The sequence below is a fragment of the Medicago sativa genome, chromosome 5 (assembly GCF_051527215.1).
Source record: "Medicago sativa cultivar Bolivia chromosome 5, Bolivia_mono, whole genome shotgun sequence".
NCBI classification, from domain to species: Eukaryota; Viridiplantae; Streptophyta; class Magnoliopsida; order Fabales; family Fabaceae; genus Medicago; species Medicago sativa.
Window position 1 is genome coordinate 57,375,878 of NC_140753.1, and position 18,920 is coordinate 57,394,797.

General features: G+C 34.0%; 2 protein-coding genes across 2 annotated transcripts; both read left to right on the top strand.

Moving 5' to 3' along the window:
* The first annotated feature begins 15,526 nt into the window (after positions 1-15,526).
* Positions 15,527-16,854, top strand: LOC146923374 (uncharacterized). The gene is made up of 2 exons (XM_085710520.1): positions 15,527-15,733; positions 16,033-16,854. Exons 1-2 carry the CDS (start codon positions 15,527-15,529, stop codon positions 16,708-16,710), a joined length of 885 nt encoding a protein of 294 aa, XP_085566646.1. The 3' UTR covers positions 16,711-16,854.
* Positions 16,855-17,407: 553 nt separating this feature from the next.
* Positions 17,408-18,718, top strand: LOC146923375 (uncharacterized). The gene is made up of 4 exons (XM_085711701.1): positions 17,408-17,723; positions 17,871-18,000; positions 18,095-18,421; positions 18,527-18,718. The coding sequence occupies exons 1-4, from the start codon at positions 17,650-17,652 to the stop codon at positions 18,716-18,718; spliced, it is 723 nt and encodes a 240-aa protein (XP_085567827.1). The 5' UTR covers positions 17,408-17,649.
* Positions 18,719-18,920: the final 202 nt, after the last annotated feature.

Genomic DNA, 18,920 nt, shown 5'->3' on the forward strand with positions numbered 1-18,920 from the left:
AAAAAGAAATTATATACTCCCTCCGTCCCTATATCTAACCACCCATTTGACTTTATTTTTGTCCCTAAATCTAAACCCCTTTTCAAATTACTAGATGCATTTATTATTATTTTCCTAAACATACCGCTAATTAATACTACTAACTTATCTTGAAATTTAAAAAGTCAAATATAATACATATACAAACAAAGGACAATATAGTAATATTAACACACAAAACAGACATAATAATTACACTGAAAGCTTTTCTTAAGAAATGTGAAAAAAGCAAAGGGAGGTTACATTAAGGACGGAGGGAGTAGTAACTTTATTGCATTAAAATTGTGTAATTAATTTATAATAAAGTCAAATACAGTTTCCTTTTATGGTAATAATTCTCTTTTATGGTATGTTTAACCCGTGCCCCGGGGGCACCAGTTAGCAGGACCCTATTTAATTATAATGTTTAAATCTCTTATTCTCTTAATACTTTATCATCAAGTTGATTAGTGGACTGTCCAGTGTAACGATCATTAGAATTTGGTACCAATATCAACAAATAATTGACCATAGCTGAAAACATCCGTGGAGGATAGACTCCAAAATTGTGAAAGGTCTGCCGTTGTGACTTATTGATGGTAACAATAAAACGTAGTCGAGAAAACAGTTATCTTCAGCACAAAAAGAAGTCTTGAACTCGCATTTGTTTTTAATTTAAGTATAGACAAGAATGTTATTTTTGTCGGGTGTTGTTTCGTGATATGATTTTTACATCCAAGATATTCATAAACAATCACAACATGATAATCGTCTCCAATTAACAACATGATAATCGTCTCCGAGTACACATGTCATGTTTAGGGTCTATGTTTCACAACAACATTAAACTTCATGCATTCTTCAGTTAAAAAAATGAAATCATATGAGTTTTCGAATATTTTACCTTTAACTTTTTAACCAAAGAATTTAACTTTTTTTAGTCAAATATTTTGGTTATTCATTGTCAAATTGTAGAACAACAACATATATGAAAAAAAACATTAACACCAAATTAACGATGTGTATTTTTGCACATTTTCTTCCTATTATACCATCATTTAATCCACTGATTAATTCCTATTTCTTTGCACACACTTTATCTTTTGAATAAGTTGAATATGTTATCTCTCTCGTAACAAACAATTGTCAGTTATTATCTTTTTATCCAACAAATTCCTCTTTTTTTGCGCTATCTCTAATAACAAACAATTGTCAATTTTCTTCCATTTGAACATTCATGTAGTCTTTTATTTTTCTTCTCTCAAATTTGTTCTTTTACTTTGCACTTGAAATTTTTAACAATTGCTACTCATTTTATTTAGGCTAAAGTGCACTTTTCCCCCCCTAACTTTCAAAAACTTGCAATTTTGGCCCCCTAAGTATGAAAACTACAATTTTGGCCCCCTAAGATTTAGCCCCTTTGCAACTTTGGTCCTTTTGGTCAATTTTGACTTATTCAACGCCTACGTGGCAGCCACGTGTGTAATTAATTAATTAAAAAATTTAAAAAACCAAAAAATCAATTTTTAAATTAAATAAATTAAAAAAATCAGAAAAAATTTAAAATTAAAAGGAAAGGAAAAAGGAGAGACGTGATGAATTCCATAGTGGTCTTCTTCTCCTTCTCCTTCACCAAAATCTCGCCGGATTCTCATAGCTCTCCCATTAAAGAGTCAAAGCCAAGATCCAGGAAGGAATCCCACCTGACCAACAACTCCTTTCATGATTCAATTTTTTTATAATGAAACTCAGATCTGTAAAAGAAAATTGAAGGAAGAACCGTGAGCAGAAAAAACTATTTCCACCTCCAATCCATTCTTCATGTCCACCTTCAATCATGGGAAAATCTCTTGCAACCAACAATTTCACCTTGAACTCTTTTTCATCACTCTAATTTCCCCTTTTCAGATTCTGATTATTGCTTTTCAACCCGTTTTGATTCTTTGCGTTTTTTCTTTTCATCAAAATTGGGATTAGGGTTCTCTTTCCTTTCACATTTTTTCTGGTATTTCAACTCTGATTTTTTGAGTTGTTGTTTTTATAGGGGTTCATTGGATCGTATTTTGGGGGCAATTGCTGAATTTGGAAAATTCCTAAGTTTAACTCAGACGCTGATTGAATTGAAAACGCAGAGTTTAATGGATGAGGTGAAATGAAAACCGCATGTGATGAAGGAAGAAACATGTTCTCGTTATTTAAGAAGAAAAGAGTGAGATTGTGACTGTGGTGTGGTTTAGAGAGAGTGGTGAATGTTTTGAAAGTGAAAGAAGAATAAGAAGAAATGTTGTTGGTGATTGGTGAAGGAGAAGAAAAGAGGAAAGAACAAAGGAGTCGTTGTTGTTGTTGTTAATGGAGAGAAGAAGAGAATTTTTTTGAAGATTGTTATGAAGACATGAAAATTGAAGATTGAAGGTTTTTTTTTCCTAGGTTTGGATTGGAAGAGATGAAGAACGATGAATTGTATTGTTTTGGGTTTTATTTTTAATTTTTTCTGATTTTTTAAATTTTTAATATTTTTTTAATTTATTTAATTAATAAAATGATTATGTGGCATTTTTTATTTTTTTAATTGAGTATATACACACGTGGCATGACATATCAGCCTTGACCAAGTCAAAATTGACCAAAAGGACCAAAGTTGCAAAGGGGCTAAATCTTAGGGGGCCAAAATTGTAGTTTTCATACTTAGGGGGCCAAAATTGCAAGTTTTTGAAAGTTAGGGGGGGAAAAGTGCACTTTAGCCTTTTATTTATAGAATTTTAACTCTTCTTGGAACCATTGTTTGTAACAAAATCTTGTTTAAATTTAAAGATAACAAATAAATAGCATTAATTAGTTTTATTGAAAAAATAAAAGTAATTGACAAAGAGTATAATTGACAAATCCTACTCTTCAAATACCAAAAAGATAATTAAACAGGAACAAAAAATTCACACTAAAAAACACTTATATATATATATATATATATATATATATATATATATATATATATATATGGGATAGGATCAAATGACACCAAGGTGTCAAATTAAATTTGACATCAAATCCTAACCATTAATCCAACTTTAATCCGACGTCTCTCATCAATTCATTAAATGCTCACATGCTTGATCAAATGATCCATATTTTAATTTTAGAAAAAAATTATTCTTTCTTTCTTGATTAATTATTTCCCAAAAATTCTTTGATGATATTGTTTTTCTTTGATGATATTGTTATGGTTTCTTTTCACTATTCGTTGTCATCGTTTTGTCTAAGGGATTATCATCCTTATTTCTTTTTCCTATTAACCTTTTTTATTTTTATTTTTCTTAGAAGAGAAGAGCCCTAAGAAAATTGATTTATAAAGAGCACCAGGAATAATGAATAAACGATTGCACCCGATACAAGGATATTAGCATCATGAACTCAAGAATAATCTCGTCAAAAAAATAAAATCAACTCAAGAATAATATCGTCTTACAGATGAAAGAGTAGCAATGCAAACAGGATACAAAAGATGATCCAACAAAAATTAGTAAACAGAATCTCTAAAAAAAATAGTAGAGAGAAATCAAATGGCAATCATCTTCCTATTGGTGCAAAATATAACGAAAAATGGTAAGTAACTAATCAAGAGAAGAAAGAATAAATTATTTCTAAAATTAAAATATGGATCATTTATCAAACATGTGAGCATTTAATGAATTGATGAGAGACGTCGGATTAAAGTTGGATTAATGGTTAGGATTTGGTGTCAAATTTAATTTGACACCTTGGTGTCATTTGATCCTATCCCTATATATATATATATATATATAGACACACACACACACACATACATATATATTTTGAGAAAACTAATTTTGGCATTATTTTGTTAAATTTACGGTGTTTCCGCCAATTTTGTTTCTACCCTTTGATACGCACTTAACAATTTCCCCAATATTGAAAGGTCGCTCTTTCTCTCTCAACAAAGAAATAGGTTACGGACAATGGAAAACTTAGCCCTCGTGGATAGGATTAGCAACTTACCAGATGAGTTACTGTGTCACATTCTCTCTTTTCTTCCAACCAAATTTTCTTTCAAAACAAGTGTTCTCTCGAAAAAGTGGACTCCACTCTGTAAATTACTCACATCTCTCAACTTCGATGATAAATCTGTTTATGGCGAACATTCCTTACTTCGCTTTTGTCGCTTGGTCAACAAAGTCATGCTCTCTCACAAAGTCATCAAAAAGCTTCACCTCAAGTGTGGTTCTGTACATTGGAACAGTTTGAAATTCCACGATTTGATTGAAACTGCAAAACGACATCCTGTAGAGAATCTCCACGTCTCTAGTAATCTTCAGCTAATCATCTCGGGGCAAAGTATTTTCATATTTCCAACCCTTGTGGTTCACAAACTGAGTATGATAAAGGTGGCTGGTAATATATCTGTTGATCTTCCCTCGCTTAAGACCCTTTATTTGGAGCATGTTGATTTCAAGAATACGGATAATTTCAGCAAGCTTCTTTGTGGGTGTCCCGTTTTATAGGATTTGCATACTCGCATTCACTATACAGAACTAAGCGAGGGTGTTGGTAAAGGATGCTTTAAAACCTTATCCAAATTGATCAGAGCCAATATCCGTGCATTTGATGTTCCATTTAAAGCAATTCACGAAGTTCAGTTTTTAATAGTTGCGGTAATGGACATAGAATTGCATAGAACTGCTGTTGAATACTGTTGATGCAACCACAATCATGTGACAAAAAAATATTATGTTGTTGAGAATAAACCTTTTCTTAAAACTTTTTCTTATGTTGTTATTTGATTTAATTTTTATATGTAACTTGTTTTTGATTTAGAAACTTTTTATTGTAGATGAAGAAGAAGCATCCTCAACCAGAGATCAATTCCAGTGATATTTGCTATCCTGTATTTCAAAACATAATCCATCTTCATTTATACTTTTCTTTCTTTCATCATTGTGATGATATAGTGGAAGTGCTCCAATATTGCCCAAATCTACAAACAATTTCTATTGACAAGGTTTCTTGTGTTTTTTGGATTGATTATATTTCTTCTTTTCTTGGTGTAAATTTTGTGAATCTCATTTTGTATATGTTTTGCAGATAGGATTCAACAAAGATTTGTTCATAAACCGGAAACACCCAAAGTCTGTTCCTAAATGCATTTCGTCTCACCTCAGATCATGTACCATAAACTACGAAGGCTTTGGAGGTGACGTTCAATTTGAAACATATATTTTACAAAATGCGCGACTTTTACAGGTCATGAAGATCAACATCAGTCATTTCTTAAATCAAAAGGCAAATCAACATTCATTAGAAAAATTATCCTTTTGTCCTAGGATGTCTCCCGAATGTAAACTTTCAATTTGTTTCCTAGTTTCTTGATATTTTTGGTTTCCATTAGCTACCAATTACCATTGTATATATCTTCTCTTACATATTAATTTATGTTTAACAACTTTTTACTCTTGGTTGTTATGTGATATTTGTTATGCAACTCTTCCCTCACTCGTTATTTTTATGATATATAGTTGTCAAATAAAATAAAGCTAAGATCATTGAATGCAAAAAATGGTAAAAAAAATATAAAAATTGAGCTCTCTTTGGTTTTGTGCTCTCTCTTCCATGCTATCTCTTTGTCCTCAAAGGTGAGCTTGATCTCTATTGGAGGAAGAAGAAGAAAATAAACATAGTTCTGATGTTACTTAAACTGCAAGCTATTTCTCTTTACATCCATGCATGCTGTTACTTGATATCCAAGTTTCCTTCTTACTTAGCTTTAACCATTTGGATTACCATGTAATTAGGATAAGTGTATTTCCCTCTTTTCCTATAAATACTGGATGTACATTTCATTTCAATCTGTGACAAATGAAGCTTTTATCATTTTTTCTCTCTTTCATAATATGGTATCCAGAGCTTTTTCTTGGTTCATCCATGGCGGAAAGTTGTTAGAAAGTTAGTTACAGCTTCATCTTCATCGTTTTGCTTCGATCTTCCTTGTTTGTTGAAGATTCTTCGTGATTTTTGCTTCTTTGTTCAGCATTCTTCTTGCTCTTTCTTCGTATTGCTGAATTTCTATCTTCTCAACAATGCCTCGCCAAAATCAACAAGACACTGAATCTGTCTTCTATGTTCATCCAAGTGAAGGTCCAAACTCTGTTTTGATCACACCTCCATTGGATGGAACAAACTACCTCGCATGGAGTCGTTCCATGATTTGAGCTTTTGGCGCAAAAAACAAATTGAAGATTATTGATGGATCAATGGAGATTCCAGATGAAGATGATCTGAATCGTTATGCTTGGGAACGATGTAATCATCTCGTTCAATCGCGGATTGTCAATTCGGTTTCGCCACAAATTGCTTAAACCCTAGTTTTTCATGAAAACGCCATTAATGCTTGGTCTGACCTTAAAGAACCCTTCTCAAAAGCCAATAAAATTCGAATTGCTTCACTTCGTTCTAAGATCAACAACATGAAACAAGGTTCTAGATCAGTGTTAGAGTATTTCACTGAAATGAAAACTCTGTGGGAAGAGTTGAATTCTCATAGACCTATGCCTCATTGTACATGTCCTCATCCATGCCGTTGTGCTGCTATGAGGGAGGCACGCCAGTTCAGGCTTGAAGATCAAGTCATGCAGTTCTTAACTGGTCTTAATGATTAATTCAATGTGGTTAAAACACAGATTCTCACGTTAGATCCTCTTCCTTCCATTAACAGAGTATATTCTCTTGTTGTTCAGGAAGAAAGCAATAACCTATCACTTGTTTCTTCCAATATTGAACCTTTTTCTGTTGCTAATGCTGCTGAATCACGCCAACCTCAAGGTAGAGGTAGAGGTAGAGGTTATTACAACAGTTATAAACCTCCCAGACATTGCACTTTTTGTGGTAAAAGCAATCACACTGTGGAATATTGTTATCAGAAGCATGGACATCCCAATTATCCAAAGTAAAATTCTTCAGTGAATGCCTCTAGTAGTGTTGAAGAAGCTGAGGCTCAACCAGGAAGTTCTAGTGCTTCACCTTCTAGTTCCAGTATTTCTCAAGGACAGTATGATCAACTTCTTAGCTTGTTACAACAAGTAAACTTGCTTCCTGCAGTTTCCACCCCAGCTTCATCTGCTAGTGCTAATCATGTCCATACTTCACTTGCTTCAGATTCAAATCTCTCTACACAGTCAGGTATATCTTCCATTTTCACTTGTTCTATTGCTTCTAATAACAATGATTGGTTCTTAGATTCTGGTGCTAATGAGCACATTGTTTCTAGCATTCACTGGTTTACTTCTTTTCATAAAATTAACCCTAAACCTGTTAATATACCTAATGGTACTTCTGTGTTAGTTAAGTATGCTGGCACCATTCATTTCACTCTAGATTTTTTCATAGAGAATGTCTTGTATTCACCTTCATTCACACTTAACCTGATTTCTATCTTCAAAGTGTGTTCTGCATTACAATGTTATGCTTCCTTTCATGATAAGCAATGTTTCTTACATGACGTTCACTCCCAGAGGATGATTGGTTTGGGTGAACAAGTTGGAGGCCTCTATAGATTAGTTTTAGATACCTCCAAGTTTCAGTTTCTAAATAAACCATCTGTTAATAATGTTACTAATAGTAGCAATAGTAATATCCATATGTCTGCTCTGTGGCATTTCAGATTGGGTCATATTTCCAATAAGAGAGTCAATCATATGTCTCACCTTTATCCTACTCTCACTGTTGATAATCATGCCACTTGTGATGTTTGTCAATTTGCCAAACAAAAGAAATTACCTTTTTCTTCTAGTATTTCTGTTGCTTCTAGCAAATTTGAGCAAATTTGAACTTTTACACTTTGATATTTGGGGCCCCCTTGCTGTTACATCTATTCATAATCATAGGTATTTTCTTACTATTCTTGATGATTATAGTAGATTTGTGTGGATTGTTTTGTTAAAATCCAAATCTGAAGTTTCACAACATGTCAAAAACTTTGTCACCCTTATTCATACTCAGTTCAATATTACTCCCAAAATCATAAGATCTGACAATGGTCCTGAGTTTTTACTTGATTCATTTTATGCCTCAAAAGGTATTATTCATCAAAGATCTTGTGTTGAAACTCCCCAACAAAATGGGAGAGTTGAAAGAAAGCATCAACATATTTTAAATGTTGGTAGGGCTTTATTGTTTCAGTCAAAGTTACCTGCCCCATATTGGTCTTATGCTTTGCTCCATGTTGTTTTCATCATAAATAGAGTCACTTCTCCAACTTTACACAACAAATCTCCATATCAACTCCTTCATAACACTTTACCTGATGAAAAATCTTTCAAAGTGTTTGGTTCTTTGTGTTACTCCACTTCTCTTCAGTCCCATAGAACCAAATTGTCTGCTAGAGCTAGAAAGTCAGTTTTTTTGGGTTATGCAGTTGGTTATAAAGGCTATGTCCTTTTAGATATTCATACTAGAGAAATTCACATCTCTAGACATGTTCAATTTCATGAACACATTCTCCCCTACCCTGCAAATCCATCCACTATTACCACTACTTGGGACTATTTTTCATCTGATACTTGTTCTCCAGGCAATCATGTTTCTGATTCTTCCAACATCACAGCTGTTCCTCAACCTTTTGTTGATGTTGAGACTTCTTCCACTACTGAAACTCCACCTATTTCCCATATCCCACCACCACCTGCCCTCAGGAAATCATCTAGAGTTACTCAACCTCCTTTGCATTTGCAAGATAATGTCTGTAATATTCCTGCTATTGCTTCTTCAGTTCAGTACCCAATTTCACATCATTTATCATATAATAATTTGTCTCCTTCCCATTGTGAATTTGCTTTGTCTCTTGATTCTCATACTGAACCCACCACATATGATGAGGCAAGCAAGTTTGATTGTTGGAAGCAAGCTATGCAAGTTGAACTGTCTGCCCTTGAAAATACTGGAACCTGGAAACTGGTTGATCTGCCACCTAATGTCAAGCCTATAGGTTGCAGATGGATTTACAAGATCAAATATAATGCAGATGGCTCCATTGAGAGATACAAGGCCAGACTTGTGGCCAAAGGTTACAATAAAATTGAGGGTTTGGACTACTTTGATACATACTCTCCTGTTGCTAAGCTTACAACTGTCAGAACTGTTATAGCTTTAGCTTCTATGAACAACTGGCATATTCATCAGCTGGATGTCAACAATGCTGTTCTGCATGGTGACCTCCAGGAAGATGTTTATATGATTGTACCTCAAGGCATCACACTTTCAAAACCAAATCAAGTTTGTAAACTGATTAAATCTCTCTATGGCCTCAAACAAGCAAGTAGGAAGTGGTATGAAAAGCTCACATCACTCCTTGTTCATCACCAATACATTCAGTCTGCTTCTGATCACTCTCTTTTCATCAAAAGGACTGAAACTTCTTTCACAGCTTTGCTTGTTTATGTTGATGATGTTATCATTACTGGCACTTCTATTTCAGAGTTTCAAAACATCAAAGACATTCTGCATTCATCTTTCAAGATTAAAGATCTTGGCCAATTGAAATATTTTCTTGGCTTAGAGGTTGCTCATTCTTCACAGGGTATTTCTCTTTGCCAAAGAAAATACTGTCTTGACCTCTTAACTGATACTGGTTTTCTTGCTGCAAAACCTGCTTCTACACCTTCTGATCCATCTTGCAAGGTCCATGCTGATGGGAGTCCTCCTTATGCTGATGTCCCTTCTTATAGGAGACTCATAGGTAGGTTGATTTATCTCACAAACACTAGACCAGATATCACCTATGCCACTCAGCAACTCAGTCAGTTTCTAAATTCTCCTACTGAGAAACACTACTTGGCAGCCACTAGAATATTGAGGTACTTGAAGAATGCTCCTGGTCAAGGTTTATTCTTTCCCAGAAATTCTTCAATATTCTTGTCAGGTTACTCTGATGCTGATTGGGCAGGCTGCTTAGATTCAAGAAGGTCCATTTCTGGCCAATGTTTCTTTCTTGGTAAATCATTGATCTCATGGAAGACCAAGAAACAATTAACTGTCTCAAAGTTCTCTTCAGAAGCTGAATATAGAGCTTTAGGAGCTGCTACTTGTGAGTTGTAATGGTTACTCTATCTTTTACAGGATCTTCATGTCACCACTATTAAGCTTCCTGTGCTTTACTGTGACAACCAGAGTGCCCTTCATATTGCAGCCAATCCAGTATTCCATGAAAGGACAAAACACTTGGAAATTGACTGTCACCTGGTGAGGGAAAAGCTGCAAGCAGGCATCATGAAACTGCTTCCTGTAACTTCCACTGATCCACTGGCAGATTTTTTTACAAAGCCTTTGCTTCCACAACCATTTCATGCTCTCTTATCCAAGCTGGGAATGCTTAATATCTACCATTCTCCAGCTTGTGGGGGACTATTGGAGGAAGAAGAAGAAAATAAACATAGTTCTGATGTTACTTAAACTGCAAGCTATTTCTCTTTACATCCATGCATGCTGTTACTTGATATCCAAGTTTCCTTCTTACTTAGCTTTAACCATTTGGATTAGCATGTAATTAGGATAAGTGTATTTCCCTCTTTTCCTATAAATACTGGATGTACATTTCATTTCAATCTGTGACAAATGAAGCTTTTATCATTTTTTCTCTCTTTCATAATAATCTCTTTGATATCTAAGAATTTTTCACTAAATTTGTATCCATGTTAGCAGGGACGAAAATGACAACGAATAAAAACATCTTAATCTTGTCGTGAATGTCCTTGATCTCTTTTAAATTTGTTTTGCTCTGGAATTTAGGCTTCTCATGAAATGATTGGACGTAAGGTTACAATATCAAAAATTGGTTGACGAGGTGAATCTCATCACATTGATGCTGAACTCATTGTCTATTGAGAAGGCGAAACCCTTGATTTCTGTTTGGCTGTCCATTTTGCTTTTAGCAGCTGTTTTTGAATCAACGATATTTTCAAAGCTTGTTCTGTACATGTTCTTTACTTTTTTTAATCCTTGTTTTATTCATAGTGTATGCAGCTTAATTATAATTGGTTTGGTGTTCAACATTCTTATATTGATATTTAATTTGACCTTGTTTAATATGAGTACTGCCCTGTAAGTTTGGGATTGATGTTCTTTGGGTTGTTTGGGATTTTTTTTTATTACAGTGCTGTTAGTTCCATATTTTTTTTTCTATATGTAACTTATGCATTGCATGTTTTCTATATGTAACTTATCCTGCTGTTAAACCTTCCTGATATGTTGCAGTTTAGAAATTATTATCCTTTTACCGCTTATAAGAGCCATTTTTCTGCAGGAAGTTAATGCTATTCTGCATGTTATTTTTACAATCATCGTTGTTGACTTTAATTATCTGCCCATTACTATGTTACTGAGTTCTAGGAAATATTAAATTATCTGGTGTAGGAATGGGACTTTTACACATGTGATTAAAGAAATTCTTTTATTTCTCACCGTCTTGATGTGTTTCAATGTTTCTCCTCTTACATGTCCTTCTACTAGAGATTGTTAAAGTTAAGGGCAACAAAAGAAATATACTAACAATGGTCAAAGGTCTCTTACACTTGTATGTTTAATATCCTAGAAGTTTACTTTCTCTCAAAAAAAAAATCCTAGAAGTTTACCTATAAACTTATTGAGGCGGAAGAGTTGGAAGAAGACCAAAAAGACACACTACAAGAAAATATAAGATATGCTAGGATAACTATGCTATGGAATATAATGGTAGCAAATATCAAAATAATCAGCTACCATTTAACTGAAATTAGTTTTATTTAGATTTTTTATATTTAAAATAATTTTATGTCAATCTTTTTTGTTAAAAAAACAAAAAATAAAACACGTTATCACATGTGCATAGTTTCGCATCTAAACACAAATTCTCTCACCGTCACCGATCTCCACCGAAGCACCACCGGAGCGCCCATCTCCACCGTAGCACGACCGTAGCGCCGATCTCCATCGCAACACGACCGTATCGCGATCTCCACCCACCTCTCCAATCTCCCATCTCTGATTTATCACCATCTCCGATCCATCACCATCGTCGATTTATTCACAATTTCTTCATCATCAAATCTCGGATTCAACATTGCACGCACCATCGCCGATTCATTCCTGGCTCACCGATTCCTTGATTCAGCACTGAATCTCTGGTTCTCACTTTTCCTCGATCTCACATCAAAAGCGTTCTCCGTTTCGCAACGGCCGCCGCATTTTCTCTGATCTGTCGTTGATTTGAGGTATCTAAAACTATGCTTAACTCGTATTTTATGATTATTTAACTCAATTTGTTGTTCTGAATATTGCAATATTATATGTGAGTGATCGATTATGAATAACGAGATTATGATTGTGGATGAGTTGAAGCTTTTTTCTAGATTTGATTTTCAGTTGCAATTGCTATGTTTGATTTGATTTTGCAATTTAACATGTGTGTGAATACGGATTTAGGCATTCAAAATGATAATAAGTAATAAGTTATAACAAACTGCTGTCAAAATGTTTGTAGATAAGCTGTAAGTTATTTTCAAAAGCTATCTCAGAGAGCATATGTAAATAAGCTAAAAAAACAACACATGTACACCTCATAAGTTGATTCTTTAAGTCTTACAAACGGTCTCATAAGTGCTTATTTCTGTAAATAAGTTCACGTAAGTCAATCTAAACAGGCTATTAATTTGTGAAATAAGCTTGAAATAAGTGCTTATTTCCACATTAATTAGTTTTGTGCTTAATAGATGAAATAATTATGTAATTCTAGATGAAATAAGTGCTGAACAGAGAACGAATGCGGTTTTGCAGAGTGAAGGACTAAGAGTGGGACTGAGGCCATAAGTTAATCATAATGGCATTGTGGAAAAGCTACAAATTGCAGAGTTGATCAAGTGTCTCATTGGGTGGAAGTTTGTATAGTGTTTGTTTCTGGCTGTTTTATATATTTAGACTATTATCATCACAAGCTTATGGTGATAGTGTTTTGCATTATCGATTTTCACATGCCCTTTAGAGTAGGAATCTACCTTGACACAAATTTGAGACCGAATAAACTAGATATAGACCAGTGAAAAGTTTGTGTCTTGAAGGTTTTATCATAATCCAGATGACTGATCTTTAATGAGAATACTTGAGTTCTTCATCTTTTTAAAGTTGTTAATATCGCGAGTTAACCTATGGAATTGTGCAATTTTGAGTTGATTCAGTTGTAAACTCGGCTGGACTTGCAGTAATTTGGGTAAACTTGCAGGGAATTGTTAACAGAGCTTTTGATCTTTTTTTCATCTCAGTTTTCACATTCAACTTTTTTCTTCTGTTAGCTTGATTTTGTTGATGTTAGTTTTGGTTTATAACTAAGTTGAAATTTTGAATTATTGATCCATTTATTGTATTATATAAGTAAATATGCTATGCATATAGTATTTTTATTTTTAATATTATATGAGGTAAACTTGTACTAGTCAGTTTATGAGAGTCAATTTCATATTCAACAAAAAGAGTTTACTTAAACTCTCTACTTTGACAATCTTCTTCCAGGAGAAAAACATTGATGAACCTAAATTTTCCTTATCTTCCTATTCTTTTCTATAGCATTTATTTATTTATTTATACCAAGCTTTGTAATGGGACTTCTCTCTGCTTTAATTACTATTTTTTTAACTGGAATTTACTTTAAATACATGAGGTTCTTATTTTAAGGTGATACATTTACTTGAAGAACAAAATATTAGATTAAGCAACTAGCTATTGAGGGTTGCTTCTAGTCACCAACTCAGCGACATCAGGGCTGTTTGGTTGCTTCTAGTAGTAATGCTTAAGTTACTATTTTCAATTGTATCAATACACATCCTCATTTTTTTCCTTATATGCATACTATATTTATAAGCTAGTGTTGACTGTATGGTGACATTCTCAATATATATTGTTATAGTTTATGAGATGGCACATGAGTAAGTTTTGAACTATAGATATGCTAGTGTTTACCATAAAATCGTATAAAATTAGTTATTAAAATAATAGTGTAATTCAACTTAGTAAAAGTATAGAAATAGGACATCCCTATATTTACATTGACACTGCCATTACTGTCAAGAAAAAACAAGATTTTAATATGATATGTTATGATAATAAGGTATAGTTCTGTTTTACTAAATTCCCTTGATAGTCATGAGACCCAATCGAAGTTGGATGAAACAGAGAACAAATTCTACTGATCAAATAACTGAAGAATTCAAAAATGGAGTTGACGAATTCATCAAGATTTCTAAAAGAGATCCAAAAGTTGCTGATGTCTTAGGTCGCATTTTTTGCCCATGCTCTAAATGTAAGAATTCTAATAGGGAGAAAACATTCTTGGTAGCGAGACATTTGTATAAAGATGGATTTATGGAAGGTTATACAAATTGGATTCTTCATGGTGAAGATCAATGGGGGGAAAGTAGCTCAAAATCAACTGCCCATCATGAAGAGACAGAGACTAGGAATCCCTATGTAGATATGGTTATAGATGCCATGGATGATGATCTTTCTGAAGATTTGGAGGAGGATCTCAATCCACCGACTTCAAAGATTTATTCTTTGCTAAGAGATGCTAATGAACCACTATGGGATGGATGTCTTAAGCACTCAAAATTGTCAGCTGTAACTCAACTTTTGAATTTAAAGTCTGAGTTCAACATGAGTGAGCGTTGTTATGATCGAATGGTTGTCATAATTAAGAGAATGCTTCCTGAGTCAGAAAAGTTGGTTGAAATTTTTTATAGATCGAAGAAAATGGTTGCCTAGTTGGTATTCAGATACGAGAAAATAGACTCATGTCCTAATCATTGCATGTTATATGATAGAGAAAACAAGGATCCAAATGTTTGCTTTGCTTGCTTAGTGTGTGGGCACCGACGGTTCAAACCAAAGGTTGGATATTCAGCAAAAGGAAAAAATGTGCCTTTCTCCATGTTGTGATATTTTCCCATTATTTGTAGACTCCAACGCCTATATATGTATAAAAGTACTGCACAGTATATGCGCTGGCATGCAGATGGAGTGCGTAATGATAAATCAATAATCACTCATCCTGCTGATGCCGAGGCTTGGAAACACTTTGATGCCATATATCCGAATTTTGCACTAGAGGCTCGTAATGTCAGGCTTGGCCTTTGTACAGATGGTTTTAGTCCGTTTGGTTTTTCAGCTACTCCACACTCGTGAAAACATATCAACTATGAAGCATGTATGTGGATGCAAGACCTGACACGAGTATGAGACACGACTAATGTCTGAAATTGTGTAAAAATGATTTTGATTAATGTTGTTATAAGTACTTAGTTGATTTAGTTTAATTTTACTTCGTTTAAATTATTAAAGTAGAATTTGATTAGTCATCTAGCTGGTGGCACTAATGAATGCTGGCTTTATGACCATTTGTTGTTCAAGTCATTGTTAAAATCATTTCTATATACATTTCTATAATGTTTAGGGCAGATATATTGAAGAACAATGCATAAACATGGTGTATAAGACGACTAATTATGCGATTAAGAGGTTTCCACAATTGCAAACAAGGCGTACTACAGTTCCTAGAAATGATGACGGTGGACATAGTATGGTTGATGAATGCTTGTGTATTTTTAAATACCCTTGTCGCCCTACTGGAAAAGGTAGAAACAGATTTCTGACAGATGATGAGCTTCACATTGCCGAGACTTATGTGCTTGTAAATTGCAAGGAGGTTGAACCATTACTCCAATAAGTTTACTCTATAACTTTGTAATGAATTTTCACATAAGTTACAATAAATGCTAATTTTTATTATAATCGTCAGACAATTTGAAGACTCACTAATTAAGACAAACATATCCTGATATCACTGATGATCAAGTATTAGAACTTCGGGACAAGGACTTCAATGGGTGGATAAAACAACAAGTGAGTTCCCTCATTTACTACTATGTTAAAATTTACATTTATTGTACTGAATATTAAAATTACTTGTCTTTATAATGATTTATATAGGTGAGTTCTGACCAAGTTGAGGAAAAATTGATTCGACAGATGAGCTATGGTCCATCTAAATATGTGACTTGTTATAATGGCATCATAGTTAATGGGTACAGATTTCACACCAAGGAAAATGGACAGAATAAAGCTACAATGAATAGTGGAGTATGTGTTCGAGGAAGCATATATGGTGAGAATGATCTGGACTATTATGGCATTCTTGAGGAGATATTAGAATTGTCTTATTTAGGAATTCAAAACAAGGTATTTCTTTTACGATGTCACTGGTTTGACCCAATTAATGGTGTTAAGGTAGATGTGAGATATGGGTTAGTTGATGTTAAGCCCAAATCGAAGCTTCAAACAAATGAGCCCTTTGTGTTAGCTTCACAAGCACAACAAGTTTACTATACAATGTACCCACAAAGCAATGGTAGAGGTAGTGGGGATTGGTGGGCAGCTTGCAAAGTTAGACGAAAACTCTTCGTTGCTGAGAGCTTCAATAATGAACACGCTGATTTGAATAAGTTGGATGCTAATGATTATTACCAAGATGATGGATCCTTCGGAACACCTGTCATCATAGAAGATGAGCAGGTTTTCTTATTTGATATAAATTCCCCAATGGAAGAAGTTGAAGAAAATGATATATATATAATCCAGCGGGAGTTCCATTTGATGATGAATTCATAAGTGAGAGTGAGAGTGATGATAGTGAAAATGATGATTCCTTTGATGAAGATGAAGAATTATATGATTCAGATTCAGATAGTAGTTTGTAACCTCACCTTTTTTCAATTATACAGATTCAAATAGTAGCTTGTATCAGTTTGTTGTTTATTGTTTTTCATCGTCTTAAAATTAAGCATGTTAATTTGTTTAATTAGTAAAAACCCGTGGCTTAGATTAAGGTGTCTTGCGCCATTGTAATGTACTGTAGTAAACATCATGTATTCATTATGAATGTCTTCTTTCATATCTGCCATTGTAATGTCTTCTTTTTTCAATTATACAGATTCAAATAGTAGCATGTGAATGTCTTCTTTCATATCTGCCATTGTAATGTACTGTAGTAAACATTATGTATTTATTTCACGGTTTCATTGTGTATTTATTTCCATCAAATTGAGTTTTCACGGTTTCATTGTGTATTTATTTTGTAACAAAAATAAGTTCAAGTTGTTTCTAGATATCTTAACATGGCAATCCGAGGTAGAGGAACAAAGCTTGGTAGCGAGAGAGGTCGCAATCCACCAGAGCCTTCCCCAGGTATATTAGTTGGACTAGATGTGGTCCTTTTGAAATTAAAACTGAGATACTATTTGCATCAGCTTTTTAAATTATTTTCCTCAATGTATATAGGTGTCCGGAATGGCCAAAACAAATCAAGGTGGGGCTGTGAATGATGAATACTATGCTTATGATGATGGTGCCTACAATGATGGTGCCTACAGTGATGGTGAAGATGAAGAGATTTAGCTCATTCGAGAGAAAACAAATCAACAAAAATCAGTTAGACAACAAGCAGTATTTACCAATAATTCAACCAAAGGTATTGGAGGATTTTCCAGAGTTTCCAACAATGAGAAGGTTAGTAGTGCTAATGGTCCACCCGCCAACGAACCAACTTCAATGCCTTCAAGTGGAGGATCACATGCAGAAACTGATAGGAGAAAAATTATAACTGTTGAGGCGATCTCTAATCCGTAAGCTACTTTGTTGCTAACTATTGTTTAGTTCATTGTATTGTGCCTTGTTGTTGGCTGAATTGTTTTTAAGGTTTTTAGCACCACTAATATGTTACTGTTTTATTTGGATTCGAACTTCTCACTTGCATTAAATCCCATCTGTAGGAGGAGGTTTGTTCCCCAAAGTGTAACCCGAGATATTATATTTGGGGTGATAACTAGGATGCCTACTCCAGCTGAGAAGTGGAAAGATTACGATGCTGAGATGAAGGATGAGTTATTTAAGGAATTTATGGTAACTATATATGTTCCTCTAGTCTTATATTTTAGTTTATAGATAATTTTTTTATATTTATATTATACTTATATGTGATACTATAACAACGTAGGGTAAATATAAGTTTCCATCAGACTATGATCGTAATATGGCAAGAACTGTGTGGGAAAGAACATGTTTGGATCGATACCCTGATCATTTAAAAAATGCAAGAAACTCTGCCTTAAGACAAGTGAACTCAACAAATTTGCTCGACACTAAGGGCCATGGTCCCAAAGGATTAATGAAGACAGAAGTATGGGATGGCTTGGTCGACATTTGGTTGAAACCAGAATGGAGGAAGAAGTCAGATGCTAATAGATGTAACAGAGCTACCTTACCTGATGCAGTATTGCACACTGGAGGCTTTATATGCTTCATGGAACATAAAAAGAGGATGGTTAGTTATTAGCTTTATATTATAATACATTTTACTTTCCTGTTTGGGGTGTTTTTAAAATTACATTTTTTCAAGTTAGTATATTCTAATAAATGTCAATTATAGGAGAATGAGTTGAAGCATGAAGTTTCTTATAGAGATGTGTATGATCGTATTCACAAGAACAAAGATGGAGAGTATATCTCTCGCCGCTCGAAAAAATTTATGGTAAGTTACTTTAAATTTGGATTTGTTGCTATGACAATTCTTAGTTATGTTGCTATGGATTTGTTGCGAAATTACTACGATATGTCATAGTTATGTTGCTATGGAAAATACATTTTCAATACTTATTTGCTATAGATTAACTAAATACTTGCTAGGAATTTGTTTCTCTTAACTATGGATTTACTAAGAAATATTTCCCTAGCGAATTTGTCTCTCAATCCATGCTACGGCCGAATCAATAGGTATTCCGTAGCATATCTCTAGCTAAACTCGTTTGCTAGGAGTTAGTTGC